This window comes from Bubalus bubalis, chromosome 20 (assembly GCF_019923935.1).
Source record: "Bubalus bubalis isolate 160015118507 breed Murrah chromosome 20, NDDB_SH_1, whole genome shotgun sequence".
NCBI classification, from domain to species: domain Eukaryota; kingdom Metazoa; phylum Chordata; class Mammalia; order Artiodactyla; family Bovidae; genus Bubalus; species Bubalus bubalis.
This window is the reverse complement of record NC_059176.1, coordinates 35,625,423-35,644,689: the sequence shown is the minus strand read 5'-3', so window position 1 is coordinate 35,644,689 and position 19,267 is coordinate 35,625,423. Positions and strand designations below refer to the sequence as shown.

At 46.1% G+C, this 19,267-nt stretch overlaps 1 protein-coding gene and 1 pseudogene across 1 annotated transcript; one reads left to right on the top strand and one right to left on the bottom strand.

Annotated features, from left to right (window-relative positions):
* The first annotated feature begins 5,644 nt into the window (after positions 1–5,644).
* Positions 5,645–18,708, top strand: LOC102399174 (annotated as a pseudogene).
* Positions 10,411–13,719, bottom strand: LOC102398425 (cathepsin G). Its single transcript, XM_006047398.3, has 5 exons — positions 13,444–13,719; positions 12,339–12,486; positions 11,488–11,623; positions 11,075–11,329; positions 10,411–10,634 (listed from the first exon to the last, which is right to left on the bottom strand). The coding sequence occupies exons 1-5, from the start codon at positions 13,496–13,498 to the stop codon at positions 10,473–10,475; spliced, it is 756 nt and encodes a 251-aa protein (XP_006047460.1). The 5' UTR covers positions 13,499–13,719; the 3' UTR covers positions 10,411–10,472.
* Positions 18,709–19,267: the final 559 nt, after the last annotated feature.

Sequence of the window (19,267 nt, the reverse complement as noted above, 5' to 3'; positions counted from 1 at the left end):
TTACAAATTTCTTTCAAAGTACCTGGTGTATAAAAAAGATTTTAATAAATATTAATCGTCACTTCTCTTTCTTTTACTTCTTATGTCCCAGCTCTGGAGCCACAGGGAGAAATTCACCTCAGGCAATCTGACAGTCCTTAATTTAGGGGAGCTATCATGTCTTTTGAACTGTGGTGTTGGAGAAGACTCTTGAGAGTCCCTTGGACTGCAAGGAGATCCAACCAGTCCATTCTGAAGGAGATCAGCCCTGGGATTTCTTTGAAAGGAATGATGCTAAAGCTGAAACTCCAGTTCTTTGGCCACCTCATACGAAGAGTTGACTCATCGGAAAAGACTCTGATGCTGGGAGGGATTGGGGGCAGGAGGAGAAGGGGACGACAGAGGATGAGATGGCTGGATGGCATCACTGACTGGATGGACGTGAGTCTGGGTGAACTCCGGGAGTTGTTGCTGGACAGGGAGGCCTGGCGTGCTGCGATTCATGGGGTCGCAAAGAGTCGGACACGACTGAGCGACTGAACTGAACTGATCGTGTCTAGTGTCCTGTCAGTGTAACTCTCTTCTCCTGAAAAAAAATAACAGCTCCAGCTCTTCATCTATTCTCCTAAAGATATTCTGGAGTCCATTCACCTCCGAGGATCCTCTCTTGTGGAAATTCTTCTCCAACTCCAAGACTGGGACCTCCTAGACCAAGCCACAAATTGAGTTTTCTCAAACCTCAGGATCAGGACTAGGGCTGTGGTTTCTGGAAGCACAAATATTTCCACTGCATCCCCCATTCTTCTCAATACATGCTGCTGCTGCTGCTAAGTCACTTCAGTCGTGTCTGACTCTGTGCGACCCCATAGATGGCAGCCCACCAGGCTCCCCTGTCCCTGGGATTCTCCAGGCAAGAACACTGGAGTGGGTTGCCATTTCCTTCTCCAATGCATGAAAGTGAAAAGTGAAAGTGAAGTCGCTCAGTCATGTCCGACTCTTTGCAACCCCATGGACTGCAGCCTACCAGGCTCCTCTGTCCAAGGGGTTTTCCAGGCAAGAAGAGAACTGGAGTGGGGTGCCATTGCCTTCTCCGTCTCAGTATGTGAGGTTTGTAGAAAGACTAGAGAAGGAATGCCCAGGTGGGGGCAGTCACTTTGAACTTGGGCTATTCTTCGCTTGAAAACAAGAACAGATGCCCTCACCAGGCTTCGGATATCTTTCAGTTGTCCCAGATGAGCAAGGGCATTTGCTTCTCACCTCTTTCTTCAGCTTACAAGATGGCCCAAAGTATGCAGAGCGAGGCCTCTCTAGCCTACCTGTACACATGCAGGGACAGGTAGGAGGAACCTTGGCTTCAACCTGGTTGTCAGGGGCAGGATGAAGTCAGGCAGGCTTGTTTGTGATGACTTGTTCCCTCCCCAGCTCGCTCTTCATCCCTTTTCTCTTACAGTCTGTTTGCACAGGTTTTGCCTGCTACCTATTAAGGCGTAAGTGATAAGTGAGGTACAAGACTCACAATGTGATCATGAAGGCTCTTGCATTTATGTAAGAATCTCTTGCAAATTCAGGAGATACAAAGTAGAATGGTGATTCCCAGGGGCTGGGGGGAAGGGGTAATGGGGGATTACTACTTAATGGGTTAAGAGTTTCAATTTGGGAAGGTGAAAATTTTTTTGAGATGGATAATAGTGGAGGTTGCACAATGATGTTCATGTACTTAATGCCACTGAACTGCACACTTAAAACTGGTTAATAGGTAAATTTTCTATTATGTATATTTTACTACAATTTAAAAAGTTATTTAAATTTCTTGCAACTCTTCTTAAAAAGTTCTAATGGTAGAAGACGTTATTTGGAGAAAGTGGGCAGCTACCTCTTCTGCACACAGATGGCATTGTTGGAGTTACTTTTCCCTTAAGAGCACTCTAGTTTCTAGATCAAGGACAAGAGGCCCCGTGTCTGAATAATGTCATAGACCGCAGAAGTAGCTCCACCCCAGCATTTTTCATGCGTGAACATAACACAGAAGGAGAAACTGTAGGAGAGAATGAGCCAGAGGTGCTATCTGAAGAGAGGGCTGGGCTGGAAATAAAATGATGAGATCTAGGATAGAAAGAAAGGAGGAGTGGGGGAAATCTCACCCATTCTTCTATGATATTGATACTCTCTCCTACTTGGAGTTCACTGAGTTTCTTGGTTTTGAACGTTAATACTTTACAGTTTTTCATCAATATTGTGAAATTTTCAACCATCATTTATTCAAAATTTTTCAACTTTTTATTTTCTATTGGAGTATGCATGCATGGGCATGCTTAGTTGTGTCTGACTCTCTTGCGACCCCATGGACCCAGCTTGCCAGGCTCCTCTGTCCATTTTTAAGGCAAGAATACTGGAATGGGTTGCATTTCCTCCTCCAGGGGATATTCCTAACCTAGGGACCGAACCTGCATCTCCTTCATTGGCAGGCAAGGATTCTTTAGCACTGAGCCGCCAGGGAAGCCCTATATTGGAGTATAGCCAATGAATAATGTGACTTTTTTCAGGTGCACAGCAGAGTGACTCAGCCATTCCTATACATGTATCCATTCTCTCTCAAACTCCCTCTTTAATTTTTTTTTTCTGCTCTTTCTGTGTCTCTTCTCCTTCTGGGACTCCCTACTTATAAGATGCATGAGGTGTTCCACACATCTGATATCCTATTCATTTTTATTTTTTACTTCTGTTCACTGAAAAGTCCTAAAGCAATTCCAGATTTGTTAGTGATGACTTGACAGGGGCAGCCAGCTACTCTCCTGGAATAACAGCCAAGCTCGACACAGGTGCCTTCTGCCCTCGGTCCAAGCAGCAGAGCTAGATGTGGGTCAGGTGAGACAGGAGGAGGCGGGGAGAAGGAGAACAGAGAGAGAGACAATTGCTGATCAACATTATGTGGATCCACTGGGAGCCCTGGAGAAGGGAGGCTGGAGCCACGTGTGGGGTGCAAGTGTAGTCCAAGGTGGAGTCCAAATAGCTGAGGAAAGCTGTCAGAAAAGTGTGATAGCGCAGCCAAATGCACAGGAAACCAGCTACAGAAATTGTGAAAACTCTCACGGCTCTATGTGACAAGATGCAGTAAAATGATAAACACCTGCTTTGGGCTAAAACTATAGTTTATCCTCTTTGATTTTCTATACTTCCCCAAACATCATAAATAATATTTTATAGGTACATTAAAGCCCAGTGTGTCAACACAGTGGTTTAATAAATTATTACAACATTGCTGAGCATATTTGTGGTTTGCAGATTGGTGGTGGGGGAGGACCAGTAAACCATCAAAGCTAAGAAGCCATGTATCCCCTTTAACGGTCATGTCTGGGGCAGAGAGTGAAAATGAGAAGATACATGTTCCTCCTTGCGGGTAAGGCCTGAGCCAATACATGCAAAGTATCTTAAACATTATGTCCAGTTTGAGATAAGATTCCAGAAGTCTTCTCATATCTATATTAAATTATAAAAGAACAAATAAAAGCAATTTAAACTGTTTGTCTGATTGCATGTATTCTAAGTAGAATCATAGCTTGGAACTTGCCCTTAAGGCTGACAACGCTTAAATACCTGTGTGCAGAGAACTGCATGAGCAAATATGCCTGGTTCCTCACCAGGAACAAGGAGCCTTGGTGGGCAGAACCTTTGCCCACATCATGGTCTTTCCTGGAACCCACATTACCTGGGCCAGGAGGGACAGGACTGACCCGGAAAACTTAGAATGAATGACAAAGCTTTGTTTATCCTCTTGCTGTTACTATCTGCATGCTTCCCAACTGCTTTAATATTGGGGTCTTTTAAATCTTTGAAATATCAACAAGTTGAGAACAATTCTGGCTTTATAAGGGCTACCTAGGACTGGACCATAAAATAAATTCAGGTGCATTTGTCTGTCAAACCCACCTTCTCAAACTCTTCTATTCTGTCACTACCTTATCTTCCTGGCACTCTCATTGACACCCCACCTCCACTTCATCCGCAGTCTCTGGTCCTCACCTGCATCCCCAACAGTTTGCAGTTGCCTGAAACTACCAAGAAGCTGATGGACGGCTAGGCTCTTGCCTAATGTGTTCTAGGAAAGACTTCTGCTTGGTAATTTTGCACTTATAAAGATAACAACAACAAACCTCTTCAGCTATCCAAAAAAAGTGAAGTTCTACAGAGTATAATTGGATAGTTGTATGCTTTTTGATACCTAATGACAAAGTCAAGGCATGGTGGGGTCAGATTTATGGTCTTGGAGGATCAAAAGTAGAGGAAGGGGGCACCATTTCGGATTAATGCCACCAGCCCCCCACCTTTCTCTGTTCAGAAAGTCCATCCAGGACTTTCTCTAGATGAATTTTGTTGTGCTTTCAAGGGCCTAAGAATGCAGCTCCTGAAACACCCTTACCACATAGACTTTTCTGATGAAAATTCTATGAAAGTTCACATCTTGGGAATCAATAGAACCACGAGTAAATTGGTGGTGCCCGAGACTGCCCTTTTAAACTCAGAATTGAAAAAACCTGGAAGGAGAATGCGCACGCTGCTTCAGACCTGCTCAGCTTTCAGAGAAGATGCTGTTGCTCCTGTTCTTACTGGCCGACCTCCAGCCGACCTTAGCCCCTGGGGCTAAAGGAGGTTAAGTGACTGTCCCTGTCTTCAGTGAAAGTTGTGCAGTCATGTCTGACTCTTTGCAACCCATGGACTATACAGTCCATGGAATTCTCCAGGCCAGAATACTGGAGTGGGTAGCTTTTCCCTTCTAAAGGGGATCTTCCCAACCCAGGGATCGAACCCAGGTCTCCCAAACTGTAGGCAGATTCTTTACCAACCGAGTCACAAGGGAAGGCCCTCTGTCCTCAGAGGCCTGGCTTATTCCAGCAACACCACTTCCCCAGTGCCCCTGCGAGACTATTGCTATGATGTTCCTCGCCTCAGTCCTTTCCCAGAAATTTGCTAGACTCCAGATCTGCTTCTGGACACAGTGTGTGCAGATTACAGAAAACCACTCCCATGGAGACCTGGTGGGTCTTCTCCCTTTCATAGGTCACACCCTGGCATGTGGAAAGTTATTTATAATTAGGATGGCACAGGATCCTGGTGGGGAGGGACAGCTGAGAATGAGTGTTGTAACTTCCCATTCTCCAAAGCTAAGGGTGAGTTGCGTTGTCCCAGGAGCTACCGTCCAGAATAAGAATGAATGAGCCATCTCACAGTTTCCTAGATGTCACCCTCTCGTTGACCCCGCTCTCCTGAGCCACTCTGCTCCACCAGGGCAGGTATCTAGAACCCAGGCGAGCCTCACGGTGTCACCTCACCACCGATTCCATGGCCCTCATGGGGGCTGGCTTCCACCCAGGCCCCCTCCTCCCATTTCCCCACCTCACTCTGGTTTCTAATCCTTGCACATGTCCTCTTTGGCTTGAAAGTTAAATTGCTTAAAAAGATAAATCTGTGCTGAAATTCAGACCACATTAGGACCCAAAGCAATTTTGGAGACTGTTCATTCACATATCCAACAGCATTTGTGGGACATTTACTATGTGCCTGGCTCATGATGGGGGAGAAAGAAGCCAGGGTATTCTGCTCCACGAGCTCAAAAGTTTTGGGTTTTTGAAACCAGCCTCATCTGGAAGTAAGCAGGACACAGGGGGTCTGAGAAGCTCAGGAACAAAGAAAGAGCCAGAGTAGGTCAGAGAGAGTAGCTTCCAGGTGGTTTATCTCGAAGACAGATCCCCACCCCCTCACATGTATTTGAAGTGCTCCAGAACAAAGGCTGAGCCCCTCCTCTCTATGGAGAGATAAGAACTAACCAGGGAAACAGGTCACATTGCGAGCCTGCTGTGCTGCCCAGGGGAGCCTGAGGCCCCCATCTCATTGAGCTGGGTCCCTAAAGACCATTGAGGACTATCATCCTCTGAACGTCCAATTGTTTTAGGCCACCTGGCAGTTCCTGTCCTGTTTCCTATGAAGACAGAACTCCAGGGAAATTTTCGTTTTCAGGGGAGATGAAATGGGGCAGAAAGGTCAGATGGCGCTCCCCACCATACATGGTATCTGTAGATTTTTATGATAACAAACAAGGCTGGAGCAGGTGTTGGGGGTTCCTGGCATGAGACAACCTCATGTTAACTGTGGCTCACTGGGAGAGAAGGTAAGGAGCACAAAAGAGTCTTGTCTTTCTGGGAACCCCTAGTACCATCCTAGGCCTCGTAACTCAGGAAAGCCCCAGAGCATGCAGAGCTGATGCTAATCAATGGAACCATCTGATTCTCTTGGGCCAGGGTCAACCAAGTGTGGGGGGGGGTACTAGGGGTGTTTGGAGATAGGCCTGTTAAATTTCTGGATGTGAAAATGGTTTCGTAATTTTTTGCACAACAAAACAGTGAATCATAATGTAGCCTGTGAAAATTGTACTTCTGAAAATTCAGTGGAAACTTGAAAAAGCAACCTTTTTTAAAAATTGAAGTATAGCTGATTTACAATGTTAGTTTCTTTCATACAGCAAAATGATTCAGTGACACATGTACATATATAATTCTTTTTAAAAATACTCTTTTCCATTATGATTAACTATGACTATAGTTATCTGCACTACACAGAAGGACCTTAATGTTTATCCATTCTATACGTAATAGCTTCCATCTGCGAACTCCAACCTTCCCTTAACCCCCTCCCAGGGGCAACCATAAGTCTCTTCTCTATGTCCATGCGTCTGTTTCTATTTTGAATACAGGTTCGTTTGTGCCGTATCTTAGATTTCACATATGTGATTTCATATGGTATTTGTCTTTTACTTTCTGACTTCACTTAGTATGATGATCTCCAGTTGCATTTATGTTGTTGCAATGGCGTTATTTCATTATTTTTTATGGCTGAATGGTACTCCACTGTATATACGTACCACATCTTCTCTATCCATTCATCTGTTAATGGACATTTAGGTTGCTTCCATGTCTTGGCTATTGTGAATAGCGCTGCTTTGAACACAGATTGCATATATTTTTTTGGATTAGAGTTTTGTCTGTATATGTGCCCAGGAGTGGATTGCTGGTGATAAAGCAGTCTTGATAGATATCAGTCTAGTGAAGTTTGTAGTTGTTCTGGGGGTCAAGCCACCTAAAATCTTGAAATGATTCATAAAGTATTGGGCAGATTTTGTATACTGAGAGTTTTTCTTTTTTTTAACGTTTCCACAAGAAAGACATATTCTTTGAGCTATTGGGACCGGTCCTGGGCTGCCCTCTTGTCTCCAACTCGAGGTTGGTGGATGAGTTGGAGAAAGGTGGCTTTCTCCTGGGGTCCCCACTTTTCCCAGACAAACTCAGACAACCATGATCAAGGTTACCAGCCCTCACTTCTGTGATGCTGCTAGTTCTGATGTATCACCAGTGTCTAGCTTCTCCTGACTCTGATGCTCTGCCCCAGGGCACAGGCACCAGGTTTCTATGGACCGGAAGTCTGCCTGAGCTATCAGGTCAGGAGTGAAGTTCCTGGTCGGGTTTCTGTCCTAGAGCTTGTCATGGTTTTGTGACTTTCCAGACAAGTCAGTAGGTCTTCCAAAGCACAGAGGTTGAAAGCAGAGAAAGAGAGCGAGAGGAACTGTGTTCTTTTGCACTAGTTTTTGGTGTGCAAAATATTTTCTTGCTGAAGCTCTGCTGCTGAGGTTTACTTAATAAGGAAGTATGCTGAGCTGTGAGGAGTGGTGGAACTCGCTTCTGAAATGGTCATGAAGGGAATTGTCCTATGGACATGGGCATGGTGAGGGCTATAGAAATCTTTCCAGCAGGGGGGCTGGAGGCAGACAGCTGCCTTGGAGAGCTGACTGGCAGGGAGAGGCTTGGAGGAGAGATGGGTCTGTCCTGGGAGTTTCCTGGGCATTCCTGACCTGGGTGGTGCTCTGGTGGTGGTTGTTTAGTTGCTCAGTCATGTCCAACTCTTTGCGACCCCATGGACTGTAGCACGCCAGGCTTCCCTGTCCTTCACCACCTCCTGAAGTTTGCTCAAACTCATGTCCATTGAGTCGGTGATGCCATCCAACCATCACATCCTCTTTTGTTCCCTTCTCCTCCAGCCTTCTATCTTTCCCAGCATCAGGGTCTTTTCCAGTGAGTCACCTTTTGCATCAGATGGCCAAAGTATTGGAGCTTCAGCTCTGGGGCTCAAAGTAAATGTTACAGAGAGGAAGGGCTTCATGAGGGCTCTTCCACTGCTCTCTCCTCTCCCCCTGCCCCCACCATCAAGTATTCTTTCCATCTGGCAATGCAGACATTTAATAATGAGACTTTTATCCCTGAAAACATATAAGTAAGAGATAATTCCTATGGGTAGGTGATATCAAATTTAGAGGAAATGACTGAATGTTGTCAAAGATGTTAACGTTTTGTGGAAAATGGCATACACTGAACTTTAGGCAAATGAATTTTTGACAAGAAGTACCCATAAACATGGGTATCAAGATTGCCGGGACAAATATCAATAACCTCAGATATGCAGATGGCACACCCTTATGGCAGAAAGTGAAGAGGAACTAAAAAGCCTCTTGATGAAAGTGAAAGAGGAGAGTGAAAAAGTTGGCTTAAAATTCAACATTCAGAAAACTAAGATCATGGCATTTGGTCCCATCACTTCATGGCAAATAGATGGGGAAACAGTAGAAACAGTGTCAGACTTTATTTTTTTGGGCTCCAAAATCACTGCAGATGGTGACTGCAGCCATGAAATGAAAAGACACTTACTCCTTGGAAGGAAAGTTATGACCCACCTAGATAGCATATCAAAAAGCAGAGACATTACTTTGCCAACAAAGGTCTGTCTAGTCAAGGCTATGGTTTTTCCAGTGGTCATGTATGGATGTGCGAGTTGGACTGTGAAAAAAGCTGAGCGCCGAAGAATTGATGCTTTTGAACTGTGGTGTTGGAGAAGACTCTTGAGAGTCCCATGGACTGCAAGGAGATCCAACCAGTCCATTTTAAAGGAGATCAGTCCTGGGTGTTCTTTGGAAGGACTGATGCTAAAGCTAAAACTCCAATACTTTGGCCACCTCATGCGAAGTGTTGACTCATTGGAAAAGACCCTGATGCTGGGAGGGATTGGGGGCAGGAGGAGAAGGAGATGACAGAGGATGAGATGGCTGGATGACATCACCGACTCGATGGACAGGAGTTTGAGTAAACTCTGGGAGCTGGTGATGGACAGGGAGGCCTGGCGTGCTGCCACTCATGGGGTTGCAAAGAGTCAGACACGACTGGGTAACTGAACTGAACCCATAAACATAATGGACAAATTTGCTAAGGTATATCTGTGTAGAGCCAGTTGGATTTGATATGTGCATATGGATCATTCCATTTCAGATTATGGAAACTGCAAGAATTCAGGTGGGAAATGTAACACTGCAAGGAGTTATTAACATTTTGATGGATGTAGGACCTCCTAGCTGATTCTCTACAGTTACCTTAAGGTGCTAAAAGCTTGGGTTTAAGTTATTATGTTACTTCAGATATCCTTTATTTCAATATAATATTGATGTATTAGTCATGGGTTAATCTTCAGGGTAAAAGGCATTTTAGTCAACATATTGTGTGGAGGTTTGTTTAATTTTAGAGTAACAAACCCAGCAGGAGATTCTCATCACAGTGAAACTGAGAACACCGGTCTAGAGCACAGTGAAGGTTGGTGTGGTAAAGGGTTTAGGAGAAAGACTCTGGCTGTCCATAGACAGTTGGGTTGCTCCCATCTCTTGGCCATTGTGAAAAGCGCAACTTTGATATGGGTGTTTGTTAGATATTTTTAAGAGAGTAAATCTTCTTTTTTCTTTCTTCTAGTACTTGTGTGGCTTGATTTTTTAAACATTTAGATTTTTGATCCCATTTGAGTCTTATCTTGGATTATGATAGGAAGTATGGACCTAACTGTATCTTTTTTACCCAGTGATTCTATTTTGTTTCAATGACACCTATTAAAAGTTTATTGTTTCCCAGTGGTTTGAGAATTGTTCACCATATACTAAATTGGGCCTCGTTTAGAATTTCAGTTGTCCCTTTGGTCTGCCTGTCCAACTCATCCTTCTCACACCAATGGCACGTGGTTTTGGGGTACACTTTAATACCTAGTGTGGAGTCTTTCTAATACTCTAGTGGGTAGAGAATGGAAAGCCCTACTCTGGGGAGAGGTAGGTCCCTCCATCCCTCCCCAGGCTGTGGGTAGAGGGGACACGGAGGAATGGGTGGCTTGGAGGAGGGAAGAAGCTCCTGCTGACCCCAGGCCGGTAGGAATAGGGATTCACTTGTCCTGGGAAAGAGATCCCATCTTCCTCGACAAAGCTCACCCTCATTCCTGGCACACTTTGTTGTGCACAAATAATGTTTAATGAACACATTAGAAATCAGTTATTTCCACTCCAGATGAGGATGTTTATTAAGGCTCTGGGAACTGCCCTGGAGCTGGGCTCTGCCCCAGAGAAGGAGAGTCAGTCTCGTGGGATGTCACTCTGGTCTCCACTCTTGGAAGCGTCTCATTGTTCTCCTTATCCAGGGCAGGAAGCTGGAAATTCTGGTGAAGACTGCTGGAGGGGTCCCCATCCTGTCTCCATAGGAGACAATGCCCTGGGCCACATTGCTACACACAAGGGGGCCACCGGAGTCCCCCTACAGGCAGAGGAGGGAAAGGGCACTCAGTTTTCCAGGACCCCCCACTCCTGTTGCCCTCTCCCAACCCTCAGAGAAGACGGGGGTTGAAGGGAGCTCCTTCCAGTGCCGGCTGTGTGTGAGATGGGAGGGTGGTGGGGTGCAGAAGAAAAGCTTCTGAATTTTCCCATCGCTGGGCTTCAGCCCTGACTGTGGTTGCTTCTCCAGCCCAACCCAGGTCAAGGCACCTCACTGGCCCCAGGAAAACCTGCACGTGAACATCCTGCATGTCTGGTATTTCTCCTATTCCCCCAGACACCAGATGCATGGGGGAAAGCCCCCCTCCCCACCCCACGTCACTTTGGTGTGGATCCCAGGCTGCAGCCACAGAGATGGAATCTGTCCCCACTGCCCATTGTGCCCAGGGCCCCCTGTCTTGGGCACACCCTACATTGTCTTACCAGGAAAGTGGACTTCCCCTCTCTTGGGTCCCCTACACAGATCTGCTTTTGGCTGGTGTAGAAATTGAAGCGACGGTGACACTCTCCATCCCTCTGAATTGTCAGCTGCACCTCCTGGAGTGTGATTGCTCTCCTGTGCAGTCTGGTGAGGCCCCAGCCGGCCACCGTGCACTGGGTCCCAGGGCTCAGCATTTCCTCTGTCTGAGGCAGAGCTACCAGCCTCACGGCTTCATCCTGTCTGGCTCTGTTCGCCAGCTGGCAGGAAGTGTGCAGGCACTCAGGGACTGTATGCTCACCCCATGCCCACCACCACCCTGGGAGTCAGCCCTGATTCCCCCTCCATGGTCCCAGGACACATGAAGCCCCCCAGGCTGGGAGAGAGCCACCCAGTTGAAGAACCAGAGGGTCGGTACCTGCAGTAACATGATGTCGTTCCGGTTGTTCCGCTGATTGTATCTGGGGTGGGGGATGGGTCTGAGAACAGGGATGCGCTGCTGCGTCCATTCAGAAGCGGTGACACTGTGGATCCCCAAGATGACATTTATTTGGCTGCAAAGGAAAGGGAGCCTAGAGGTAGGTTTGAGCTGCAGGAACTGCAGTCCCCGATACAGGTCGAGTGACTGCCCAGGGTAGTGAGACCTCAGCCAAGGGAACCAAGGGACAGGAGGGCTCTGGGGCTGAACTCTGTGCCTTAGGCCTCCCCTTGAGATGAGGGGGTGGTGGGAAATTCAATGACCTTAAATATTGCCTCCCCTACAGAAGTTGAAAAAGAGCTTGAATTCACAATTTGAGTCCCATGGTGTGCCTTCCATCCCCCCTCTTATTCTTTCTGATCAGACCCTCCTTTCTATCCATTCACACAGGCCTTCTCTTGGTCTTTTTTCACCTATTCATTGCTAGAAACCTGCCTTCAATGGCTCCTCTCATGAACTCTTCTGGATCTGCTTTGCAGGTGCCTAGAAGCTCTTTACGGAGAAGGCAATGGCACCCCACTCCAGTACTCTTGCCTGGAAAATCCCATGGACGGAGGAGCCTGGTAGGCTGCAGTCCATGGGGTCGCTAAGAGTTGGGCACGACTGAGCAACTTCCCTTTCACTTTTCACTTTCATTCATTGGAGAAGGAAATGGCAACCCACTCCAGTGTTCCTGCCTGGAGAATCCCAGGGACGGGGGAGCCTGGTGGGCTGCCGTCTATGGGGTCACACAGAGTTGGACACGACTGAAGTGACTTAGCAGCAGCAGCAGCAGCTCTTTAAGTTCTCACCTTCCCAAGCAGCGAGCTGCTGTCATCACGAAGTCTTCACGCGCCAGGAACCCCCCACAAATGGTCGGACCTGCTGGTGTCAGGGTCTGAATATATGCCATGTAGGGGCGGGAATGGGGCCTGGCCTCTCGGCCTCCGATGATCTGCCCTGGAAGGAAGCACTAGCATTACCTCTGCACTGGCGGGTGTGTGGACATGGGCTTGGTGCCTCCAGAAAGACTGGAAGTTGGGGAGCAGGAGAGATGAGCAGGGGCAGGGTGAGCTGGTGGTTGGTGAGAATGGGGTCTGCAGGGTGCAGAACTGGGGGAGGCTCCAGGATCCTGCAGAAAGTGCTGCTGGCTCTCCATCCAGCCTCAGCGCCCTCCCACCTGCCCGGAAGGCGGGGCCAGCTGCGGCCTCCCTCACAGGAGGGTTTCTCTGCTGTGGGGATGGCAAACCCAGAGCCCTCTGGCGCCGCCTCTCCCTGAAGTTCTGTGGCACTTTCTTCCTCAGGGAACTTTCCAGATCCCTGTGAGTCCAGCTCATGAATTTAAGGATCTAGAGATGGGCTGATGGACCCACTATCACTGTATCTTGATCTCCTAGGCTCTGACACAGGGGCTGCAACTGAGTTCAGAGAGCACATTTATATAGCCAGTACTTTGGCCACCTCATGCGAAGAGTTGACTCATTGGAAAAGACTCTGATGCTGGGAGGGATTGGGGGCAAGAGGAGAAGGGGACGACAGAGGATGAGATGGCTGGATGGCATCACTGACTCGATGGATGTTGAGTCTCAGTGAACTCCGGGAGTTGGTGATGGACAGGGAGGCCTGGTGTGCTGCAATTCACGGGGTGGCAAAGAGTCAGACATGACTGAGCAACTGATCTGATCTGATCTGATGTGCCAGGGTAGTTCTGAGAGCCTTATGTACACCACATCACTTAAACTCTCATAGTGACTCTCCAGGTAGGCCTGATAGAATTCCTGCCCTCAGAATCTGAAGCTGGAAACTGTGGACTCATGCAAGCTGCCCAGTGATACAGGGCTAGCAAGTGTCTGGGCGGTCTGCCTTCAGAGTCTATCGGGTGGAGTTGGGCCCCTGAGGGTGGGAACGGTCACTCACCTGCCTGAGCCCTGGGGGACAGGAGAAAGGCCACGAGGAGCAGGTGCAGCCACATCTTCCCGGCGAGGCTGCCCAGCAATTGCTGCCCCTACTTCCTCCTGCCAGACTTTGAGCCCCTGGGAGAGGAAGCAAAGGTGAAGGTGGGGGTTTGAGGGTGGGGGTGGGGGCTCGAGCATCCACAGTCCCATTCTCCTGCTGCTGTGATCAGTTTCATCACCCAGAGCTGCCCAAGAGGCTTGCCCACCAACTGCCAGGGACCTGGGGGAAGGCAGTAACTGAAGCCTTCAGTGCAACAGCATGCACAGCTGCTGAGTCCGTGCCGGCCACAGAAATGCGAACCCAGGGCACCGGGGTGGAGGCTGCGTGTCCCAGAGCCCCAAACCCGCCAAATTCAGTCAAGTCCTCACAAGCATCAAGGCTGGGACCTGTCTATTTCCTCCTTCTCCCTCAGGGAATGGAACCTGCATGTCTTCACCCCCTGGTCCTGAGCCCCACCCAGACCCTGGCTGCTCCCACTTCTTTCTAGAAGTTGCCCAGCACACTGAGTAGCTCTGTTCCTGGGTGGGTGCAGGGCACTGCCAGAGAAAGAAAAGGGAAGAATGAGGCTCTGCCACTGACCACTTCTCTCTCAGGTCACTTGAGCCCCCAACAAACTCTCAGTGCATCACGATACTGGGGACGGCTTCTATTTTTCTGCTTCCTACTGAGCTGAATGTTTTTGTGTCCCAGAAGCTTCCCTGCCTGCAGAAGAAGCCCAGTGACTTGATTTTGTTGACAGCCATCAGACCCTGGGGAAAAACATCTCAGATCCTATTCATCCATGATAGACCCATCAGCCTAAACCCGTCTCTGCTCCACGGGCGCTGGCGCCTAAGAAGGAGGTAGCTCTCTGCTACCTGTGACAGCTGAAGGAGTGGACACTCAACACTGAGAGAAGGGACGGCAGAGCTCTGTAGAGTAACACAGGGGGCTGCTGCTGCTAAGTCACTTCAGTCGTGTCCGACTCTGTGCGACCCCATGGATGGCAGCCCACCAGGCTCTTCTGTCCCTGTGATTCTCCAGGCAAGAATACTGGAGTGGGTTGCCATTTCCTTCTCCAATGCATGCATGCATGCTAAGTCGCTTCAGTCATGTCCAACTCTGTGTGACCCTATGGATAGCAGCCCACCAGGCTCCTTTGTCCACGGGATTTTCTAGGCAAGAATACTGGAGTGGGTTGCCATTTCCTTCTGCTAGACGCTCTTAAAAATACTTGGAAGACTCTGTGTTGGCACAGAAAGCCCTACAATACAGTAAATGTTTGCAAAAATGTCAGAATTGAAAACCAATAGAGTTCTCAGCCTTTTATGGATTGTGATAAGCCCACTTGAAAAATCTTATGAAAGTTAAGGATCCTCTCCCCATATACAAATATACACAGCTTGGCGCTTATTCTCAAAGCTGCAAAGAACTTAATTCTGTCCCTATTACATTGTAAACGATTACAACCTCATGAAATTTCCTTATGCATCTCAAAAAGATATAGGCAGCAAACAGGAAAACAAGCAAAAATAGTATAACTACTTTACTTAGTGCCTTTGGGTAATTTTAATTTATTATTATGTAAGCTTTTTAACTGTTTATTTTGTTTTTAAAATGTTACTCTAATTTAAACTAAGGGGAAAGTATAAAGAACAGAGAGTCCATGTGCAAAAAGGGAAGTAAAAAATATGCTCCTAACGATCTGGGTAGAGAGATGTTTAGGGATTTCATTAACAGTGACTAGGATTTCATGCCCATCTTCCCACCAAAACCAACCCCAAACACACTTGTTTAAAATGTATGGAAACCTTAAAAGCCTTGAAGAACTCCCAATGCAAGAGTTATTATTAGGTTAAAACAGAAGGAATAATGGGAATCAAGACAGGTAGCTCTATTTCTCTGAGAGAATTTGCTAAATCCACAGAATTTGAGCTTCTGTTTGAAGAGCACCTAAAATGATGGTGTAGAAATCAAAGATCACGAGGTCTAGTCTAGACAGACAGGTCTAGTCAAACCCTCCCTGCAATAAGCTATGAACTTAAAAGGCTACATGCTCAAATTAACAAAAAAGAGGTATTGAGTTAGTAATTGCAAATAATTTCTTGAAAGTTTGCAATTATCTGGACTTTTTAATGGACTCTCAAGCCTTGAACTTCTGTTATTGTACTTATGGATTGTGTTCCAAAGTACCTGGCAGAATCTATGGCAAATCTACAAGAAATTCACTTATCTTCAAAATTCGAATTATACCTAAAAAGTTATTTTTCAAGTATAGTGACAAGCATATAGCCAAATACAAACAGCTCAGCAAACACATAAGGATACAAGACATCATGACTAAGAAATAGTAAATAACAAAAGAGGAAAAAACCCTTTAGTTTTTAAGATAATATTATCAGTATAATAAAATATAGATGTCTCCTTTTACAGCTATTAGCATTTCCCTCATATATTGAGGTCCTCCTCTGTTGGGTGGATATATATTTTCAATTGTTATATTTTCTTCGTAGATTGATCTCTTGATCATTACGCAGTGTCCTTCTTTGTCTCTTGTAACAGTCTTTATTTTAAAGTTATTTTGTTTGATATGAGTATTGCTACTCCAACTTTCTTTTGATCTCCATTTGCATGGAACACCTTTTTCTATCCCCTCACTTTCAGTCTTTATATGTGCCTATATCTGATGTGGGTCTTCTGTAGATAGTGCATATATGGGCCTTATTTTTGTATCCATTCAGCAAGTCTGTCTTTGTTGGAGCATTTAAAGCTTTTATAGTTAAGGTAATTATTGATATGTATGTTATTGCCATCTTGTTAATTGTTTTGGATTTGTTTTGGTAGATCTTTTTCCTTCCCTCCCCCTTTAGTTCTCTCTTCTTGTGATTTGATGATTATGTTTAGTATCATGTTTGGATTTGTGTGTGCGTGTCTACTGTAGGTTTGGTTCCCATGAGGTTTTGATGTACAATATTGTTTTAAGTTGCTGATCTCTTAATTTCAAATGCATTCCCAATATCCTGCATTTGTGTACTCTCCTCTTTTCATGATTGCTGGTTTGGACATCATATTTGTGTGTGGATGTTTTCCTGTCTTTGCTGTATGTTTGTCTTAACCGGTGGGCTTTCCCATTCATAATTTTCTTGTTTCTAGTTGTGGCCTTTTATTTCACCTAGAGAAGTTCCTTTAGCATTTGTTGTAAAGATGGTTTGGTGGTGTTGGCTTCTCACAGCTTTTCCTTGTCTGTAAAGCTTTTGATTTCTTCATCAAATCTGAATGAGAGCCTTGCTGAGTAGAGCATTCTTGGTTATAGGTTTTCCCGCTTCATCACTTTAAATATACTGTGCGATTCCCTTCTGGCCTGCAGAGTTTCTACTGAAAAATTAGCTGATAATGGTATGGGGTTTCTTTGTATGTTATTTGTTGCTTTTCCCTTGTTGCTTTTAATATTTTCTCTTTGTCTTTAATTGTTGTCAATTTGATTAATATGTGTCTCTCTGTGTTCCTCCTTTGGCTTACCTTGTATGGGACTCTCTGTGCTTCCTGTAGTTGAGTGAGTGTTTCTTTTCCCATATTAGGGAAATTTTCAGCTCTTACCTCTTCAAATATTTTCTTAGGTCCTTTCTCTTTCTCTCCTCCTCATAATGTGAATTTTGGTCTCTTAGGCTGTCCTCATTTCTTTTCATCCTTCTTTCTTTCTTCTGTTCTGCAACAGTGATTTCTACCAATCTGTCTTTCAGTTCATGTATTCATTTTCCTGCCTCATTTATTCTATTGATTTCTTCTAGTGTATTTTTCATTTCAGTCACTGTATTGTATTGTTGAATAATTATATTGTACTGTATTGTTCATCTCTGTTCTTTAAATCTTCTAGATCTTTATTAAACATTTCTTGGAGAAGCGGCTGCAACGCCAAGCTGAGGAGGCAGGAACCCGAAGGCAAGCAGGAGCTGCGTGGGGACCATGGCCGGGATCACCACCATCAAGGCGGTGAAGCGCAAGATCCAGGTTCTGCAGCAGCAGGCCGACGATGCAGAGGAGAGGGCCGAGCGCCTCCCGCGGGAAGTGGAGGAAGAAAGACGGGCCTGAGAACAGGCTGAGGTAGCCTCCTTGAACCTTAGGATCCAGCTGGTTGAAGAGGAGCTGCACTGAGCTTAAGAGCGCCTGGCCACTGCCCTGCAAAAGCTGGAGGAAGCTGAGAAAGCTGCTGATGAGAGCGACAGAGGTATGAAGGTTATTGAAAACTGAGCCTTAAAAGATGAAGAAAAAATGGAACTCCAGGAAATCCAACTCAAAGAAGCTAAGCACATTGCAGAAGAGGCAGACAGGAAGTACGAAGAGGTGGCTCTCAAGTTGGTGATTATTGAGGGAGACTTGGAGCGCGCAGAGGAGCGAGCCGAGCAGGCAGAGTCCCGTTGCCGAGAGATAGATGAGCAAATCAGACTGATGGACCAGAACCTGAAGTGTCTGAGTGCTGCTAAAGAAAAGTACTCTCAAAAAGAAGACAAATAAGAGGAAGAGATAAAGATTCTTACCGATAAACTCAAGGAGGCAGAGACCCGTGCTGAGTTTGCTGAGAGATCAGTAGCCAAGCTGGAAAAGACAACTGATGATTTGGAAGATAAACTGAAATGCACCAAAGAGGAGCACCTCTGTACACAAAGGATGCTGGACCAGACTCTGCTTGACCTCAATAAGATGTAGAGCACCCCAGCCCCGCCCTGCCGCTGCTCCTCCATCTCACCCCGACTCCGCTGGGGCCAGCCTGCCCGAAGCTGACCTTTAAACTGAGGGCTGATCTTTAAGTGGAAGGGTGCTTTCTCCTTTCGCCACCTCTTCCACCCCCCCTACTCCTGTGTCCTTTTCTCCAAACTGTCTCTGCCTCTCCCCAGAGATTCCAGTTGGGCTTAGAGGCTGAGCATCTTTGGGAACAACGTTTAAGGGAATGTGAGCACAATGCAAAGTGTCTTTAAAAGCATGTTGTGATGTACACATTTTGTAATTACCTTTTTTGTTGTTGATGTAACAACCATTTGTAAAAAAACATTCCAGATAATTCCGTAGTTCTGAAGCAGCAGTCTAATCCCTTTCTCACTTTTGGAAGGTAACATTTCAGCTTAATGTATATTGCCTTCTCCAGAGAGAAAGGGAAAAGGTTTGGGCCTGCCTTACTGAGAGCCTAGCAGCCCAGAGAAAGGCTCCATTTGGGGAAACCTCATTGCCCTGTAAAAAGTACCTGCCAAACCAGAATGATGATTCCAGGAGGAGTTAGCCAAAAAAAAAAAAAAAAAAAAAGTGCCGTTCAGGTTTTCAGCTTTAAATTTGGACAACCTTTTTTTTTTTTTTTTTTCCTTTTTTCATCAGAAGTGACCAAACAATTAAGATGGTGAAACCTCTGAGACCAAATCCTTGTCGCAGCTCTACCCTGTTCCCAACTGCTCACAGAATAGATCATGTGCCCCTTATGTTGAAGTGACCACTCATTTGCTCTCCTGCCTCCTTGAAAGAAAGGAAAGAAAATTATGTTTTGCCACTGATTTAGCCATATGAAACTCATCTCATCACCCTTTACTGGGTCTGAAGCTGCTGTCTCTAAAAGTGCCATCTCATTGTGCTTTGTGTCGGTTAGTGCTGGAGAAATCTTGAAAAGCGTACGTACAAAACTTGTAAATTTTTATATTTTGGAACTTTGCTTCTTTGGGGTTGAGGCAAACTGGTCACCCATCTGCCTGTGAGAGCTCTCTACAGTCTATGGGCTAGCACTGTGCTGATCTTTTAAAGTTTCTTTACCTACCCAATCCCACTT

Coding starts and splice junctions, on each gene's coding strand:
- LOC102398425 (XM_006047398.3), bottom strand. CDS start 13,498: ATGTGGCTGCACCTGCTCCTCGTGGCCTTTCTCCTGTCCCCCAGGGCT. Junction 12,487..13,443: donor GTCCCCCAGGGCTCAGGCAG/GTGAGTGACCGT, acceptor GCTTCCTTCCAG/GGCAGATCATCGGAGGCCGA. Junction 10,635..11,074: donor AGGGGAAGTCCACTTTCCTG/GTAAGACAATGT, acceptor CTCTGCCTGTAG/GGGGACTCCGGTGGCCCCCT.